The sequence below is a fragment of the Lissotriton helveticus genome, chromosome 8, assembly GCF_964261635.1.
Source record: "Lissotriton helveticus chromosome 8, aLisHel1.1, whole genome shotgun sequence".
NCBI classification, from domain to species: domain Eukaryota; kingdom Metazoa; phylum Chordata; class Amphibia; order Caudata; family Salamandridae; genus Lissotriton; species Lissotriton helveticus.
In genome coordinates, this window is record NC_136069.1 from 1,109,570,929 (window position 1) to 1,109,587,146 (window position 16,218).

The 16,218-nt window shown below is 40.5% G+C and overlaps 2 protein-coding genes across 3 annotated transcripts in view; one reads left to right on the forward strand and one right to left on the reverse strand.

Moving 5' to 3' along the window:
- The window catches only part of LOC144773129 (parapinopsin-like), a 1,885,416-nt gene extending 1,871,587 nt beyond the window's left edge, over positions 1–13,829 (forward strand). Inside the window, exon 4 of the mRNA XM_078657990.1 lies at positions 12,553–13,829. Coding sequence (XP_078514116.1) covers positions 12,553–12,801 — 249 coding nt within the window. The 3' untranslated portion in view covers positions 12,802–13,829. The remainder of the gene's footprint in view (positions 1–12,552) is intronic.
- ST6GAL2 (ST6 beta-galactoside alpha-2,6-sialyltransferase 2) overlaps positions 1–16,218 on the reverse strand; it is a 237,580-nt gene that overhangs the window by 23,581 nt on the left and 197,781 nt on the right. The gene's annotated exons all lie outside the window — the stretch shown is intronic.

Sequence of the window (16,218 nt, forward strand, 5' to 3'; positions counted from 1 at the left end):
CTCCATTAAAATGTTATGATGTTCAATCCCCGAGATAGGTGGCCCTTATTTCTGTCATTCATATCTGCTTCATCAGGGATCTATCTATGTCTGCGCCCACACCGTGTCCACATTAATTACATTGCAGTTCAAGGCCAAATTATGCGGCATATGTGACTAGAGCAGAAGAGAAATGCAAATCATGCAGCAACTCTTTTCATAAGAACACAGTTCTGCATATTTCAGGTCTAGATAAAGAATCAGGCCGACCCAGGAAACCATGATGTAAATGTAAATGTAAATGTAAATGTAGGTGTACTTATATAGCGCAAACCTGTCACCCAAAGGGCATCCTGGCGCTTGCTTAGGGAACCCGTCCTGGTATTCCCCTGTGAGAAACCCCGGCAGGGTGTCCACAAGGTGAAAGTCAGGCATCCCGCCGCGAGGGGCCGTTGTGGAGATTAAGCAAGCTATTGCCCAGAGTCGCAGAGTGTGAACCCTTGAGTCGAGGAGGCACCGGGGCGAGAATTATCGAGTCCGTGGAATTTTTAGCCCAAGACCTGCCGAGGCGGGGAATTGAACCCTGGTCCAGGACCAATCTCAGCTTCCGGGTCTGCCGCCTCTAACCCCTGAGCCACACTTCTCCACTGAATGATGAATTTGTCTTGGTGGCATTTTATCATTTTTTTATCAAACAGAAATGTAAAAAAGTTCATCCATAATAGTACACAAATAATCACATAAAACCATATTCATATACACTCTATACAGATATTCATAAAACATAAGTGCAGCCCACAAATTACTATGAACAAACATAAAGACACACACTATATACACAGCAACCAAGTAGCAAATAGAACCAACACATACAATAAATATAAATCGCATACAATTACAAAAATGAAAAACTTCGAACATTACACTAAACAAAATCTACAGATCACAATGTAACATACAAAGCACACACACAGAAAACTGCGTATGTTTTATGAATATCTGTGTAGAGTGTATATGAATATGTTTTATGGGATATGTTGTGTACTATTATGGATTAATTTTTTTACATTTCTGTTTGATAAAAAAAATTATTAAATAATAAATGATTATAAATAAATAAAAAGCATATGAGCTGATCTGTGGGTGAATTCGAAATATTTTGGAGCTACTGCTCCTTTTGTTTATATTTGGGGACATCTTGTGACGTTCTTTAGTTTGGACATAATTCAGCAGTGCCCATAGGTTGCATTCAATTCAGTGCAGCAGCATGCAGACAGGACAGGGCTTTCTAATTTTCACTTCCAGCCCGGCACAAAAAAGGGCTGATTTAAAGGGCCTTCAGCCCTTTAACTATCATCCTGGTTGGGTGCCATCTGGAGCCTAACACCTGGAGGCCAATGCAATGCAAGGAAATAAAAGCACACAGCTTATCACTTCACAAGTGCTTAAGAGAAACTATGATTTGGAGGAAGATTTTTTGACTTTGTTCAGCCCCCATGTAAGAGATGGGCACTGTATGAATGCAAGATATATCTGTGTGTATGAATAATTACACAAAGCATGATTTAAATGGACCTATTAATGTATATTTGACTTAATTGCTTTACAACACTACTCATCCAAGTGTAGGGTTCCAGAGAGCTTTACATAGCACAGAGACACACAATAAAGCATACAAGTAAACCTCAAAAGAAAATGTTACATAAGACAATGAGTGTTAAAGGTTTAGGATTCACATATCTGTAGTGTCGTGCATGCAATAATGACAGACGCTACTTGATGTTCAAGGAGCTTTATTAACACACTCCTTCCTCGTCCCTGTCCCTACTCTAACTGACTCTTTCCTGCTCATGCCCCGCCTCTTCCTCCACCCCATGACTCCACCCATGCCCAGCTACTAGAATGCTCAAAGACATAACAGCTCCCCCGTTTTTAACAAAAAGCGAACTAACTTTATTCAAGTTCTTCAATCAGTCTTTTAGGTCTGTGAATGTTCCTTCTCGGTCACAGACTCATACCGCCAGCATCCAATTCAGCCTCAGTCTGCTGATCAAGTCTTTGGATTGTGCCCACTTGACTGGGTCCTTGTGTGTCCGGTATGTCTCCATCTTGTTCAAGAGCCTCCTTCAGGCCCGGCGTGCATTTTTGAAAGTGAGACACATTTCTAGTAATCTTTCTCTTCTCAGATGCCGCAGTGACCAGGGTGCCCTTTTGTTGGGTGATAACCAACGGTTCGTCTTTGAACCTGCAATCTGTCTTGCGGGATTGTTCTTTTTTGACCACCACCCAGTCCCCCGTCTGCAAGAAAGGAGACTTGGCTCGCCGTAGATGGTCCGCATATGATTTCATCTTGTTCTTATTGGTGCGATCAGCAAGAGCCACCTCTTGGTGGACCTGTGTCAGAGCCACTGGTCGCAGAGCACCTTCCCATGTCGGAATTCTGGTTCTGATGGGTCGCCCCAGCATGAGAGTGGCCGGGCACTTTCCTGTGGTGGCATGTGGGGTAGTCCGGTAAGCTCGCAAGACTTTGTTGAGGGCAACTTGCAAGTCCTTCATTTCAAGCGTGGCTTGTTTGAATGTTTTCTTCAGAGTTGCCATGAACCTCTCAATAGTGCCATTAGCCTGTGGCCACAGAGGCGTGACCTTTCGATGTCTAAAGTTAAGGTGTCGTGCAAACTCACTAAACTCCTGGCCATTGAAAGGAGGACCATTGTCCGTTTTGAGTTCCTTTGGGACACCCCAGGCGGCAAACACCTCATCAAGAACTGCGATGGCGCAGGAGGCATTAGTGGAGGGCACGAATAGGGCTATCGGAAACCTTGAGTACTCATCCATGATAGCCACCACATACTTGCCCGATTGAAGGGGTCCGTAAAAGTCCATGGCTAGTTTTTGCCAGATTCCATTTGGTAGTTTAGTCATTATCCGAGGTGGCGGATAGCTCTTCACAGATGAGTCTGAACACCTGCATTTCTTGGCGGACCTGAGGATTGGTCTGCTCCTCCTCACTGTTGTGTCTCCATCGATGGGTGCGCAGTTGGCGCATGACTTTCTGAAGAACGCCATCTTGGGCAGTGGCTTCCTGGATTGCTTCTAAGGGAATGGCCGGAGGTCAGGCTGATCCTACTACGAAATGGATGTATTCTTCAGCAATTGACGGAGGCGAGGCCTGGGATTCCTGAGGGTGTCGGGACATGTAGTCCGCCGGATTCTCCCCTTTCCCTGGTTTGTGTATGATTGTGTATGTGTGTTCCTGTAGGCGCAGGCCCCAACGTTCTATCCTAAGTGGCATTTTGGCATGAGGGTTGCCAAATATGGTGACCAACGCCTGATGATTTGTTATCATGGTGAAATGCTTGCCATAGATGAAGACGTGAAAGTGCTCACAAGCCCAGACAACTGCGAGACTCTCCTTCTCTGGTTGAGAATAGGCCTTTTCTTTTTCAGTCAAACTGTGACTGGCGTAGGCCACGATGTGCCGTTGTTCATTGTCTTTGTCATACTGGGCCAAGATGGCACCCAGAGCTACTGGACTGGCATCCACTGTTATTTCAGTCTTTCTCTTGGGGCTAAAGTATGCCAGATTGTCTGCAGCCTCAACAGCCTGTTTGATTTCCAGGAAGGCCCACTCACATTGGGAACTCCACACAAAAGGTTGTCCTTGCTTAGTGAGAGCTCTCAGGGGATGACTGATGGTGGCATAGTCTTTGATATATCTGGCACAATAGCCCGCCATGCCCAGAAAGGAACGAATGTCGCTGACATCTTGGGGCCTCTTGGTGGCGTTGAGTGCAGTCACTTTCTCCGGGTCAGGCCTCATGCCGGCTCCGGAAAACACATGGCCAAAGAACTTGAGAGTGGATTGGTGGAACTCACACTTATCTTTATTGAGAGTCAAGTTGGCCTCCTGAAGAGCATGGTATACTCGATCCAGCGCCTTATCATGCTCCTGCGTGTTTGACCCATATACCAGGATGTCATCACTGTAATTCAGCGAGTTGGGTATGTGTCTGATGGTCTGCCGAATCATTTCCTGAAAGATTTCAGCTGCTGATGAAATGCCGAAACGTAGTCTCTTGTATCTAAACAAACCTAAATGTGTAGCGAAAGTCGTTATATATCTTGATTTATCATGGAGTTCCAGCTGGTGATAGCCCTTGTTCAGATCAAGTTTGGAAAATACTCGGGCTCCATTCAAGGCGGTTATCATGTCACTCAGGTGGGGTCCTGGGTGACGCTCTCTCTCTATGGCAGTCTTGGGAAGTCTCATGTCTACACATAGGCGCACTTTGTCTGGAGTGCCTTTCTTTGGGACTATGACGACAGGAGACACCCATGGCGTAGGACCATCTGTCTTTTCGATAATGTCAGTTTGTAACAGCTCCTGAATTTCCTCCTCCACTGCTTGCTGAAGATGAAAAGGCACTGGTCGAGGGCGTTGAGCCACAGGGCGCACTTGATCATTGATGTGGAGGCGCATCTGGCATTTGTTCATTTTGCCTAGCCCAGTAAATAATTTGGGGAACTTGCGGATTAAATCCAGATCACCACTGACTCTGTAAAGGATCTCCACCAGGAGGAGACGTTCCGCCGTCGCCAGGCTGAGGAGGCACTCCGCCTCGGGACCTTCAATGACATGGATATATGCTGTCACCGATTTGTCTTCGTGTGTGAGAATTGTTTCGAATTTGCCCAAGCATGGAAGTGGTTTCTTCGCCATCCAGGTGAAAACTCTTGCGTGCGCTGGGCTCAGGTGAGGTGGTGATTTCATCTTGTTATATTCTGTCACGGGCATGTAGTTCAGGAATGCCCCACTTTCAAGCATGAACTGTGTCGCATGAGTCCCCACTTTTATGTCCAATAGAGGATACCTTTTTAATTGATCAGGGTCTGATACCATGCAGACATATTCATCAGTATAATTAGACTCTGCCGACGTCGATCTGGACTCTCTCGACGGTGATCGTTTCGGTGACCTTCTGGTCCACAGAGATTCACGAGAGTCTCGGCTGGAGCGGGACGATCCAGAGGATGACATTGCCCGGTCTTGCACCGCTTTGGCGTGGTGTCTTCTGGGGTCGGACTGCCGCCTGTTGGTTTCACCTCTCCTTTCTTTGTTATATGTTCCACACATTGCTTCAAAGTGGTTCTTGCGCCCACATTTGTGACACTGTTGACCCATCGCTGGACAGACGTCTGAATGCAGATAATTGTATCCACATCGATAGCACTTTCTAGACCTGTCCAGTTTCTTTGCAGGTTCAGCCTTCTTGGCTCTCCGGCTAGACTCATAGCGTCTGCGTCCTTTGTGTTGATGACGAGAGGCCGGTCTGGACCTCCTCTGCTGTTCACCTGACCTCCTGCGAGTCTTGGTGCTGTGCGTCCAGAAGGCTTGTTCTTTTCTCTCGCTTCTTCCTGTCTCCATGCACTTGGCGTGTTCCTCAGCCTGATCATGTACCCTTGTCATTTTTTCTATCTCATCAAGGTTATGGCTTTTTCTTAGCAACCTCCTCCGGAGTGTTTCGGAGTGACAGCCTTCAATCACTCGCAGTCGGATAGCATCTTCCGTTGAAAACGCATCAAAATTGCAGTACAGAGACAATCGTCGTAACCTGGAGATGAAGGTGCTCATCATTTCTTCTTTGTCTTGACGAGCTTGATGAAAAACATATCTCTCATAGTCCACGTTCCTCTTGTGTATGAATTTCTTATTCAGCGCTTCTTTTGCTTTGGCATAAGTCCCTTTGTCATCTTCTGGCAGCTCTTTAATCACTTTGCTGACTTCTTTGCCAACTAAATTACGCAGTGCAATGAGTTTCTCTCTATCTACAGTGACCTTTGAACCTTCAAGATAGTCCTCGAAATCTTCTAGCCACTCCTGCCATCGAGGGCCCTGCTTCCGCCAGCCACCAACATTAGTGGTTCAGGGGGACGCAAGTGGGATAGTCGAGGTTCAGTCGAGGTAGCCACGGCAGCATGGCCATTCTCTTGCGGTGGATTCGACATCCTTGAGCGTGATTGGCTATGTCACCTTTTATCTTACTGGTGCCAGTCGTTTTGTCGAAACCCCGTTTTAAGGTGCCACTGCTTGTTTCGCATTTACTAATGCTTGTTTGCGTTTGCCAGTGCTTGTTTTCTTTCACCAATGCTTATTTTATTTCATTTGCCAATGCTTGCTTTTGCATTAACCAGTGCTTGTTTCGCAGTTACCAAAGCTTATTTTGCATTTGCCAGTGCTTGTCTTTGCATTTACCAGTGTTTGATTTGCAGTCACCAATGCTTGTTTGCATCTGCCAGTGCTTGTTTTGCATTTACGAGTGCTTGTTTCGCATTCACCAATGCTTGTTTGCATTTGCTAGTGCTTGTTTTGCATTTACCAGTGCTTGTTTCGCATTCACCAATGCTTGTTTGTATTTGCTAGTGCTTGTTTTGCATTTACCAGTGCTTGTTTCGCATTCACCAATGCTTGTTTGCTGGAGCTGTGAGCCGCCTGACTTCAAAATGGCCGCTTCCCATTTGCAAATAGGGATTGTCCTGCGGGCTGCCTGACTTCAAGATGGCCGCCGCTAGTGAAATCTCGGCTCCCGCGAGATTTCAACCTCATTCATTCTCCTCACTCCGATCCAGTTACTGAGACTCACCGGATCGCCGATCCTGTCAGTAGCACTGTAGCAGCCGCGCTCCACTTGCTTTCTCTGGAACTTCTTCGCGAAGGGGTCACGGTAGGCGATTCTGTCGCTTCGCTCGCTGTCACTTCTGACGCCTTGCCAAGTTGCACGCATCTGGGGTGAGCTCCTGTTTTGGCGCGAAGTGACTTATCGGCAGCAAACTTATTTTAGCACTTACTCGGCAGCGCTCTACACGATCGACGGATCGTGGATCTGTCACAGCTGTCGCTGGCCTGGGTACTCAGGTGGCGATCTTCTCTGGGGGAACACGTGTCGCGACGGCGACTACTTCTCGGTGCTGCCCAGGGACAGGGCACTCGTTTCCTCAATGTGGGGATGGCAGGTTACTTCATCCCACACTCGTCGCCAGCTGTAGTGTCGTGCATGCAATAATGACAGACACTACTTGATGTTCAAGGAGCTTTATTAACACACTCCTTCCTCGTCCCTGTCCCTACTCTAACTGACTCTTTCCTGCTCCTGCCCCGCCTCTTCCTCCACCCTATGACTCCACCCACGCCCAGCTACTAGAATGCTCAAAGACATAACATCATCGTCCATACTATAGACATTAAATGTTAACAATGAAAGGGTGGGAGAAACACAGTCAGGATACAATACTTGATACAATGATTGGGGTTGTATGTACTAACAAGACTTTATTACTTCTTGAAGAAACACCTTTTTGAAATATTAGAATAACTTTTTGATGAAAAAAACAATAAGGGTTTAAACACATGACTTGCAGAATGCATGTCAGAGAGCTTTAAAGAGTTCTACTCAACTGGATGGTCTTTTTAGCTGCTTAAGAGGTAAGAAAGAGGAAACAATCACAATAAAATTTCAACACAGTGTAACCAATACAGCCACACAATAATCCACTGGACAAATGAATCTGAGATTAGTAAAACGTAATTGTAAATTTAGAAACAGATTGATAAAAATCAACCTCAGCATTATCAAAAAGAAATACAGAACAAACCAAATGATTCCAAATCTCCTAAGGACCTTAACCTATGAAACTAATAGCAGACAACTAGTTCAATAATGATGATGCACGTAATCAGGAAAAAGAATTGGACATTAAATTGCATCAAGTGATTCTCAAAGGTATACATGAACAATCTATCTCTCCCTACACTACCTTAAAAGGGGCAACCCTAGACTAAGAAGCATTGAATAAGAAAGAAAATGTGAAAGTTGTCAGCTGTCAGAGTCTTCATTAGAAGAAACTCCAACCAAGGGTCAAGTAGCATGAAGCCACTCAAAGTAGAACAGAGGTCTGCACCCCATGAAATCCAAAGATGTCTCTGCGACCCTCACCACGTTACAGCAAAAAACATTAGTTGCACTCAAGGTAAGTCACATGTTTGTATCTAGTAACTGTACACAATTCCAGCACAAATTGGTACTGGCAGCATTTTTTCACACATTGATAAGTTGCTACTGCATTCATCCTTGGCCATTCTTCTCCTCCTCCATGAAAACTAGCCTCCTTGCTAGTTACCACAAATCTCTTTGCCAAGATCCATCTTCTCATACCTTGCTATCTAATTAAAACAAAAGCCTTCTTTTCTAGCTAGTAAGGCTTTGTTTGCATCTGCAGTGGAAACCAAAATCAAGCAAATATACTCTATGTTGAAGATTAAACATGAATTATATATTAGTCTTTAAACGTGAGCTTGTACTGAAACAGTTCTCCCAAATATTATGTCAATGTAACAGTGCACAGGGTTACAAATATGTGCACATTTCTGTACACATAGCACATAGCAAATGCAACTTTTCAATGCTTGAATACATTGCAATACATTATAAAAATGTTGTTTCAAATACACCAACATGAATATAATTTCTTGTTACACATATAAATGCTTGAACATTTTTCTACACATACACTTTATTTAATCAACTTCACAATGAGAAACAGCTACTTTAATCTCTTGTACACTATTAATATGTAAATGTTGCAAAGAGCCTTATTAGTCATATTTCTATGCACCCAATTTATAGGTTCCATTAGTTTGTGTGGAGTACTTTAAATATGCACTACTCCATCGTTTCTTACTAACATTAGTCTCACAAAATCTATTTGAGTGCTCACCATGCATGATTATGATGCACTACTACAGTATCTTAGGATGGGTCAAAATTATGCCGCTCCACATGCAGCTCCTTGATACAGGTAAATGGATCACTGTGCTATATTAGAACGATTGCAACTAATGAACTGGCAGTAACATAATGGTCTCAGTCACAAAAGAAAACGTCCACTCATCTATCAACATTAAAACACAAGTCTGTGATCTTTATGTTACAAAATGTGCTTTGCAGCAGGCACATTAGCCCTCTATGATGCTTAGCGAGTTCAAACTGTGACTGGCCAGAACACAGAACTCTCCCAGTACTGAATTAACCACTTGAGTTATCTGCAACAGAGGTCCTTACATTGTAAGATTATTTTAAAATGCAGCCACTTTGTGACCAATTATGTCAGCTAGAACAGATTTACTCTCACATTTGTCCTTGTTGCCAATTTCTGTGCAGAAGATTTTATTTTAAATAAATGTATAAGTTGATTGTCAGACTAAGATTTGAAAGTTCCACCACTGATGATTCCACCCCCTTCCTCTGCCACACTTTAGCCCCTATTTTATGAGTTCAAAGAGTAAATTATTTCCAGTTTCAGCACTGAGACCAACTGGTCTGTTAAAATAACTTCATCTTGAGCAAAACACTTGTGATTTGAGAATACATTTGTGTGAATGGTAAAATAAAATGCCACTGACTCATTATATCCACACTTTGGAAATACATTAAAATATTTAAGGTTTTTGTTTCTTGCTACAGTTTACACTACATAAGCAACTATTATAATGGCTAATTAAAGTAGGTGGCAAGTGATCACTTAAAATAATAATGTGAATAATGCAACATTGACTAACTGTGTGGCAAATCAATTTTCATTACTTTTAATCTTTTGGGGGTTGAAATGCTGTTCTTTAAATTTCCAAAATATATAACAAATTATACAGCAGATGCACTATGTCTGTAAAGTACGACAAATCCATACTAACTTGGAAAACAACCCACACCACGATTGTGTTTTCCAATACCCCTGTACCAAACAGATTTGCTTACCATTGGTTGGTATTCTTGTCACTCATTTGCTAGATTCTTATGTGAGAGGTTTCTGTCTAATTCTTGTCTTTGTCTCTATCCTGGAGCAAAACATGTTTACTTACCTTTTTACTGGATGGCTTGTATGTTTCCACTGTGCATATTTAGGGGACTACTCTTTTCACTTTTCACCAACATTCTATAAGAGTACTTGTGTTTTCTTGCTCTTTCATGTGCTGGTCACTTCCTCAAATACTACCCTGTCCACCCTGCATGCTCTGCATTTCTCAGACCTTCCTCTACCACCACCTCATTAATTGCTTACCACCCAGAAAACAGCAAAATGGTGGCTGTGTGAAGGCCTATGCGTGCACATGCAGTCTGATCCATTCATGCATATACATCACCTCACTGGGCCACCACAGAGTTATGATGCTTACCAACACATACATGTCATTGTGTTCCTCGTTTTATCAGTAATATTTGTTTTTTTCCAAATACAGTACAACATCAGCAAAAGCATCAACAGTGTCAATAGGTTTAAAAAGGCAAGATGTATTAGCTTTGGTAGTGCTTGCTTAAATTGTCCATAATTATCCATGCTATTCACGCATTTTATGAGTGTATATTTATTTGTGTGTATTGAAAATGTGTGTGAATCATGAAAACTGTAAGTACATTCAGGTCTTTTTAAGCCGGGCTAGATATCCTGAAATTCTGATTGGAGGAGGACACCCCAGACCGAACGTGGGCATCCTGAGCTTCGTATCTCCTTTTTTGTCTAAGAAATAGATTTTGAGTTTGGCGGATGGAGTAACATCCATCCGGATGGTAGAGGACATTTCCTAAGCCATCTCAACTGTACTCTGCCCACCAAATGTTGTGTTGTCTTCCAGTCCAGCGAACAACTCTGTACATTGAAAAGAACTGTTGTCACAATGATTCCTTTCAATATACAGAAAAGTTTGGTGTACGTCAGTTTTCACAGATGTACACCAAACTTATAAAGCTTTTTTAATTTTTGTAAAAATGTACTCTCAAAGAGGAAGTTTTGTTTCATGTCCCTCACCATCAACTGTTTTTGGGCTAGTGACAGAAAGAGAAACAAAAAGGAATTACTCAATCCACCCTAAAATGGGCGGATGTTTTAATGGTCTTCCTCAATGGCCCCTACTCTTTAGGGGATTCGAGGAAGTATGTGTTTAACAGACCCAGTGGGAGCTCCATCGACGAAATGCTAAAGATCCACCCATCTCTAAATGATGCTGGAGGACCAAGGGTTTGGCAGGCAGTGCGGCCCATTACACCAATCACTAAATCAGGTCCTTAGTCATTATAACTCAACTTTATGAAATGCAAAAGGTTCAACTATATTTATAGGATTTGTTTTCAGTACATAATAACAATTATATAAAAATAATAATTGCACCCATTAATATTGCAATTCTAGTTAAAGAACTATGTATGAAGTTATCTAAACCTGCATAAGATTTTATTGTGAATTTGGGATACCGTTTGGGAGTCATGAATCTTTATGCATGAAATTGATTGGTGCCCTGGAGGAGTCTATATTATATTGCTATTTTCCTGCCCCCAGTACTACCCTATTGTCTCTGAGATAAATCTAAATTTAGCCTCATGGTAATGGCTGATCTAATCACTGGTGTTGTTTGTAGAGTTGTGTGAAATTCATGTAATTCGCGTTTGCGTAATTATACGAAATTTCAGAAAAATTGCATGAAATCACGCATGAGTATGAGAAATGCTAAACCAGCTTTTGGCTTTATACTTCAGTGAAAAAATGCATCCTCACATCCATTTTGAAGATGAAGACACATTTCCTGCTAAAATAATATATCAGAAAAACACAAGTGTCACAAACAGCAGCTGCTCACATTCTGGTTGTTGTTTTTCCTGTTCGCTCATGCTCAATTTGCCATGAACAGTGTAATTGTATGACGTAGTGGAACAGGGTCCTGTGAGGATTTTCGTGTAGGAAGCATAGCACAAAATAATGTGAGAATATGCAGGTGTAATGGAAATTTTGGCCAGGCCTAGATTTTTTCAACAGTGCTCCTGCCGAACTTTAGCTGCATTTAGTCTGCATATAATAATCTGCACTATAGAGCATTAAGTAATTATGTTTATATGCAATATTGACTACATCACAACATTTTAGTTACCATGGGAAAGTTTTATGCTGAACTTTAATGTACTATGTTAGTCTTTGCATGAGCTGATAATGCCGCAAATGCTAAGGTATCTTGTACTTTGATTTTTATCAATTTGTTCTATCAACTACGCTCCAGGTTATTAAAGTTTATTAAGCAAACCACAAACAATATTTTGAGACACATTTCTATCATGTGATAGTGTTGGAGCCTAATGATACACAGGACAAATATCTTGTGTGAAATTCAGCTATGAAGATTTTGTTTTTCTGGCTCAGTAGAGTAGAATTTTTATATTTTATGCCAATGTTTAACAATGTAAGCTTTAACTTCATAAATTAATCTTTTACTTAGTCTGACCATAATAGAGGTCCAAAAATATTGTTAGACTTCAAAGACACATCTGCAGTTTTTAGGTTTTGGAATGGTTTTGAGCATGTTATAGCAGGATGGTGAGGTGAAATCATATAGAATAATGAGAAAAGTGGATACGCAGTTCAAATGAATATCAAAAAAATGTTTTTACCAGGTGCATGTTTTTCATTGTTTTCAAAGTAGTTTACATGGTTCATTGGAAACCCAATTTAACCTATTAAATATTTTTTTTTTTGCAGTTCTACAAATGCTTTCTTCTACTCTTTAGCTGTGAAGCTGCATTCTCCGTTGACGCAGAGTCCATGTGCCAGTCTAAAGTTACAGTGATTCACTTGAATCAGAAAATTAACAACAGTAAGATGGTACATGCAGAGCAAGTGATCCCAGCAAATAATGAAAAGATACTTTGCCTACTGAATCCAGACTCAAGCAAAGAACCAACATCAGAAAACATGATTTCTCCACCAAATAATATTTATAACTCTTAAGCAAACCAACAATTTCACTAAGTTCATCGCTCAACATCAAGAGAGCCAACATACTGGAATCCCTTCTTCAATAAGCCAAAAGAAGAAATTGAACTTGACATGTCCTGCGCATACAATCTACCCATATGTACCAAAGAATCACTGTTCTTTTCAAGCTAATCATGTATAAGAAGTGGGTTTGTAAGCATATTATTTCAGATTATATAATGCATGTCATCATCCCCTATAGAATTGATCAATTTTGTATTAAGTGTCTCCTGAAAATGATACTGTTAAAAATATTGCTTTAGCTGAAGAAACTAAATTTTAGTAAGAATTTGTTTTTCAGGGGAACAAGTGTTTATTAGCACCCACAAGTATTATGTGCCGATCCTTATTCATGCTAGGGTAAGGAAATATTGATTACAGCAGTTTATGTACTTGTTTACAGCTTATAGCCCTACAGGACTAGACAGGTTTAAACCATCAGTAAAAGAGCTTCCTAGTGTCAAAGCTTTTTCAGAAAGATTTGTGTATTTCGAGAGACACAAGTGTTATTCCATTATCACCCACTGAATAATTCAGCGTTATGAGGTGAATTAATTGAGCATGGTTGACTACGCAATAGTAACACCTGGTATTTTGCAGTAAGTACACATCTGAGAACATTTAGCACTATACAGCCATAAGTTAGATTTATTATTGTACGTCTATATTGAAACTTTCTCGCCAATTATTGCTACAAAATGTTTTCTAATTGCCAAAGGCGTGTACTAAACATTTTTTTCTTGGTGGCACCATAAGTCGATGATAAATATGATCACTTCAAATATGTAATCCATCCCAAACAATCACTACTAGATGAATTTGAAAATTAAGTTTTGAGGGTCTGAGCCTCATCCTTACTGTTTAGCCGCCACCCTCTGATTGAAGAAGTTATAATCCATCTCCACACTGCTAAGGTCAATACTTGAATCATTTGCAATTCTCAAAGTCTAGTTGCAATTTTGCACTGACTTCACTTATTTTAATTGTTGGAAAATGATACGGGACAGGTACATTTTTCTACAAGTTAGACTCCCCAAGTTAGACGATGGTGGCTCTTTTCTTATTAAAGGACAGCAGTGTTTTTATGGCTGGCTTGGAGAGCCTTGAGGAGTGTTATGCAATTGTGCAAACACGTTTTACAAATATTGCTGAAGAGCTGTGGCCAGTGGTAGTTAAGCTTCTTCTCGTACATGTTCCAATAACTATAATCTAGATGGTCCCAAAAATGGCAATGATTTTTCATAATGTCTGGAACCTTGGGGATCATCTAGTCACGAACTCAACATGAATTTCATTCTCTTAGGGATTTTATGTAGTATGTTTCCATTACCAGATTAAATTCTCTTGTGTAAAAATGTGTTTTCTCACATGATGAGAAACTGAATATCTGATCTTTGTGTGCTTACGTTTATTTTATTTTCTTCTAGTAGAATTGTGTATTCTCCTCCCATTTATTCTCACAACTGCACACGTACCTATGCAAAAAAAATTATGACATTAGCATGCATTCCACTGTTTGCAAGTCATTGTGTGTGTTTAAATGTGCTGTTGTTATTGTATGATTAATTATTATGTGCTTATAGACAAGTTCATTTGGAAACATTCTTATGTAATGTGTGACAATAAAATGCAGTGTTAGTAATAAGGATGGCTCGGCCATCTATAGTCTTGTTTAAAATTCAGGTCACTATAAAGCACATGAATGCAAGAGTGTCATCACTAATACGGTAACACGTTGCTCCAAAATATTTAACTGGGCCAAAATTGGTCCACACACATTATAATAAAATCTACAAGCAGAAACTTGATAAAATGACCTACATTTCGAGAATTTCACAAAACAGACCACAAAATAGTAACAGCCTATCCAATATGACAGTGTTCTCTTTTTTTCTTACGTTTAATGAGTTCAAATAATTTGGCGAACACACATTTGGCAAGCTTTCCGTACAAACGTTACCACATTAATCCAATTATGCACATAGAAGAAAATAAAAAGTTGAACTTAAAATTGGTCTGGAAAATGTCAAAACAGCTTGCCAGCATTTTTTTTTTTAATTTTATGTCAGTACAATTTTGTTGCTCATGTTATATTAGCTGCTCTTTCCTCACAAATATAGGATAAATTCGGTTGATGCTTCAATGGCCAGCAATTACAAGAAAATCAATCAAGAATGAGAAAAGAAAATTACCAATAATCCATTATAGGATACATGTGCCCCTTCCCCATAATTGTTTCCCCAGCATGATCCTTAACTTGCACTTTGCTCAAGGCAAGCATAATTTAGCATGAGAATATACTGTACAAACATTTTTTAGTCAAAAGACATGCTCTTTGCTCTCTTTGACATAACACCTTATATAACAAAGTTGACTATGCTAACATGTACTGACACTTTTTCTTGAAAATTGCCAATGTATACTCAATTAAATAATTTTAATAATTTTAACAAAAAACTTCAACACTAAAGCCACAACCTGACTCCTATCAACTTGTTTATAAATGAAATAAAGGCTAGTTTACTAGAGTGTAAGTGTTTTATTAGATCTGTTTTACAGGGTAAAGGGCTTTAGTTAGAAGTACAAATGCAGTATTAATAATCTAATGAGTCACCACGTTATGTTGCATAATAATATTTGTACGTTTGAGTTTTTTATGTACATACACACTATGCTATGGCGAACCAATCACAAAAGACATATGAGCTCACTTGGCTCATATTTGAGTCCATGATTTATCTTGTAAATTGATATATGTATGTTGTACATGAGTGAGAATGTGCTGTGTTGCCTTTGCGGAATACAATTTACACAAAACCGCCCAGCTGTGAAAACTGATTATGTGTCAACTTGGTCCTGCTTGTAATAGTCAATGCCAAATGGAAGACCACAAGCACTTTCACACTCGCATATTAATTATACTCGAAACTATATTACACTGTCAATGTTGGTCAGCTTCAAATAAAAAACTATCAGGGAACAATAGTGCGTTGCTTCATTTGACAGAGTTCCTAATTAATGTTGTTGTAATTAACTTTTTTTGCATTGCTTGTTGAAATTTGAGTTTTAGTTTTATTTAACATTTCAGGAAGGTCTCAACAGAGGATGTCAACAATTTAGGATGATAGACTGCTCTTGGAGTAAGGAATATAACTTGAGATTGAAAATACACTTGGAGAGTCTTTGCAAGTGCATTAAGAAATTATAGCGCTTCCCTCTCAACTACAGAGCATGGTAGAATCCTGATATACCAATGTGCAATTCATACATTGTGGTGGATATTTCCAATTGCAGATTCCTCACCTAATAATACTCTCTCGGCACCAGACTGGAATTTGGAAATTTCACACAGCAGTACTCTCACATGCCACTAGGTGGCTTCACCCCTGC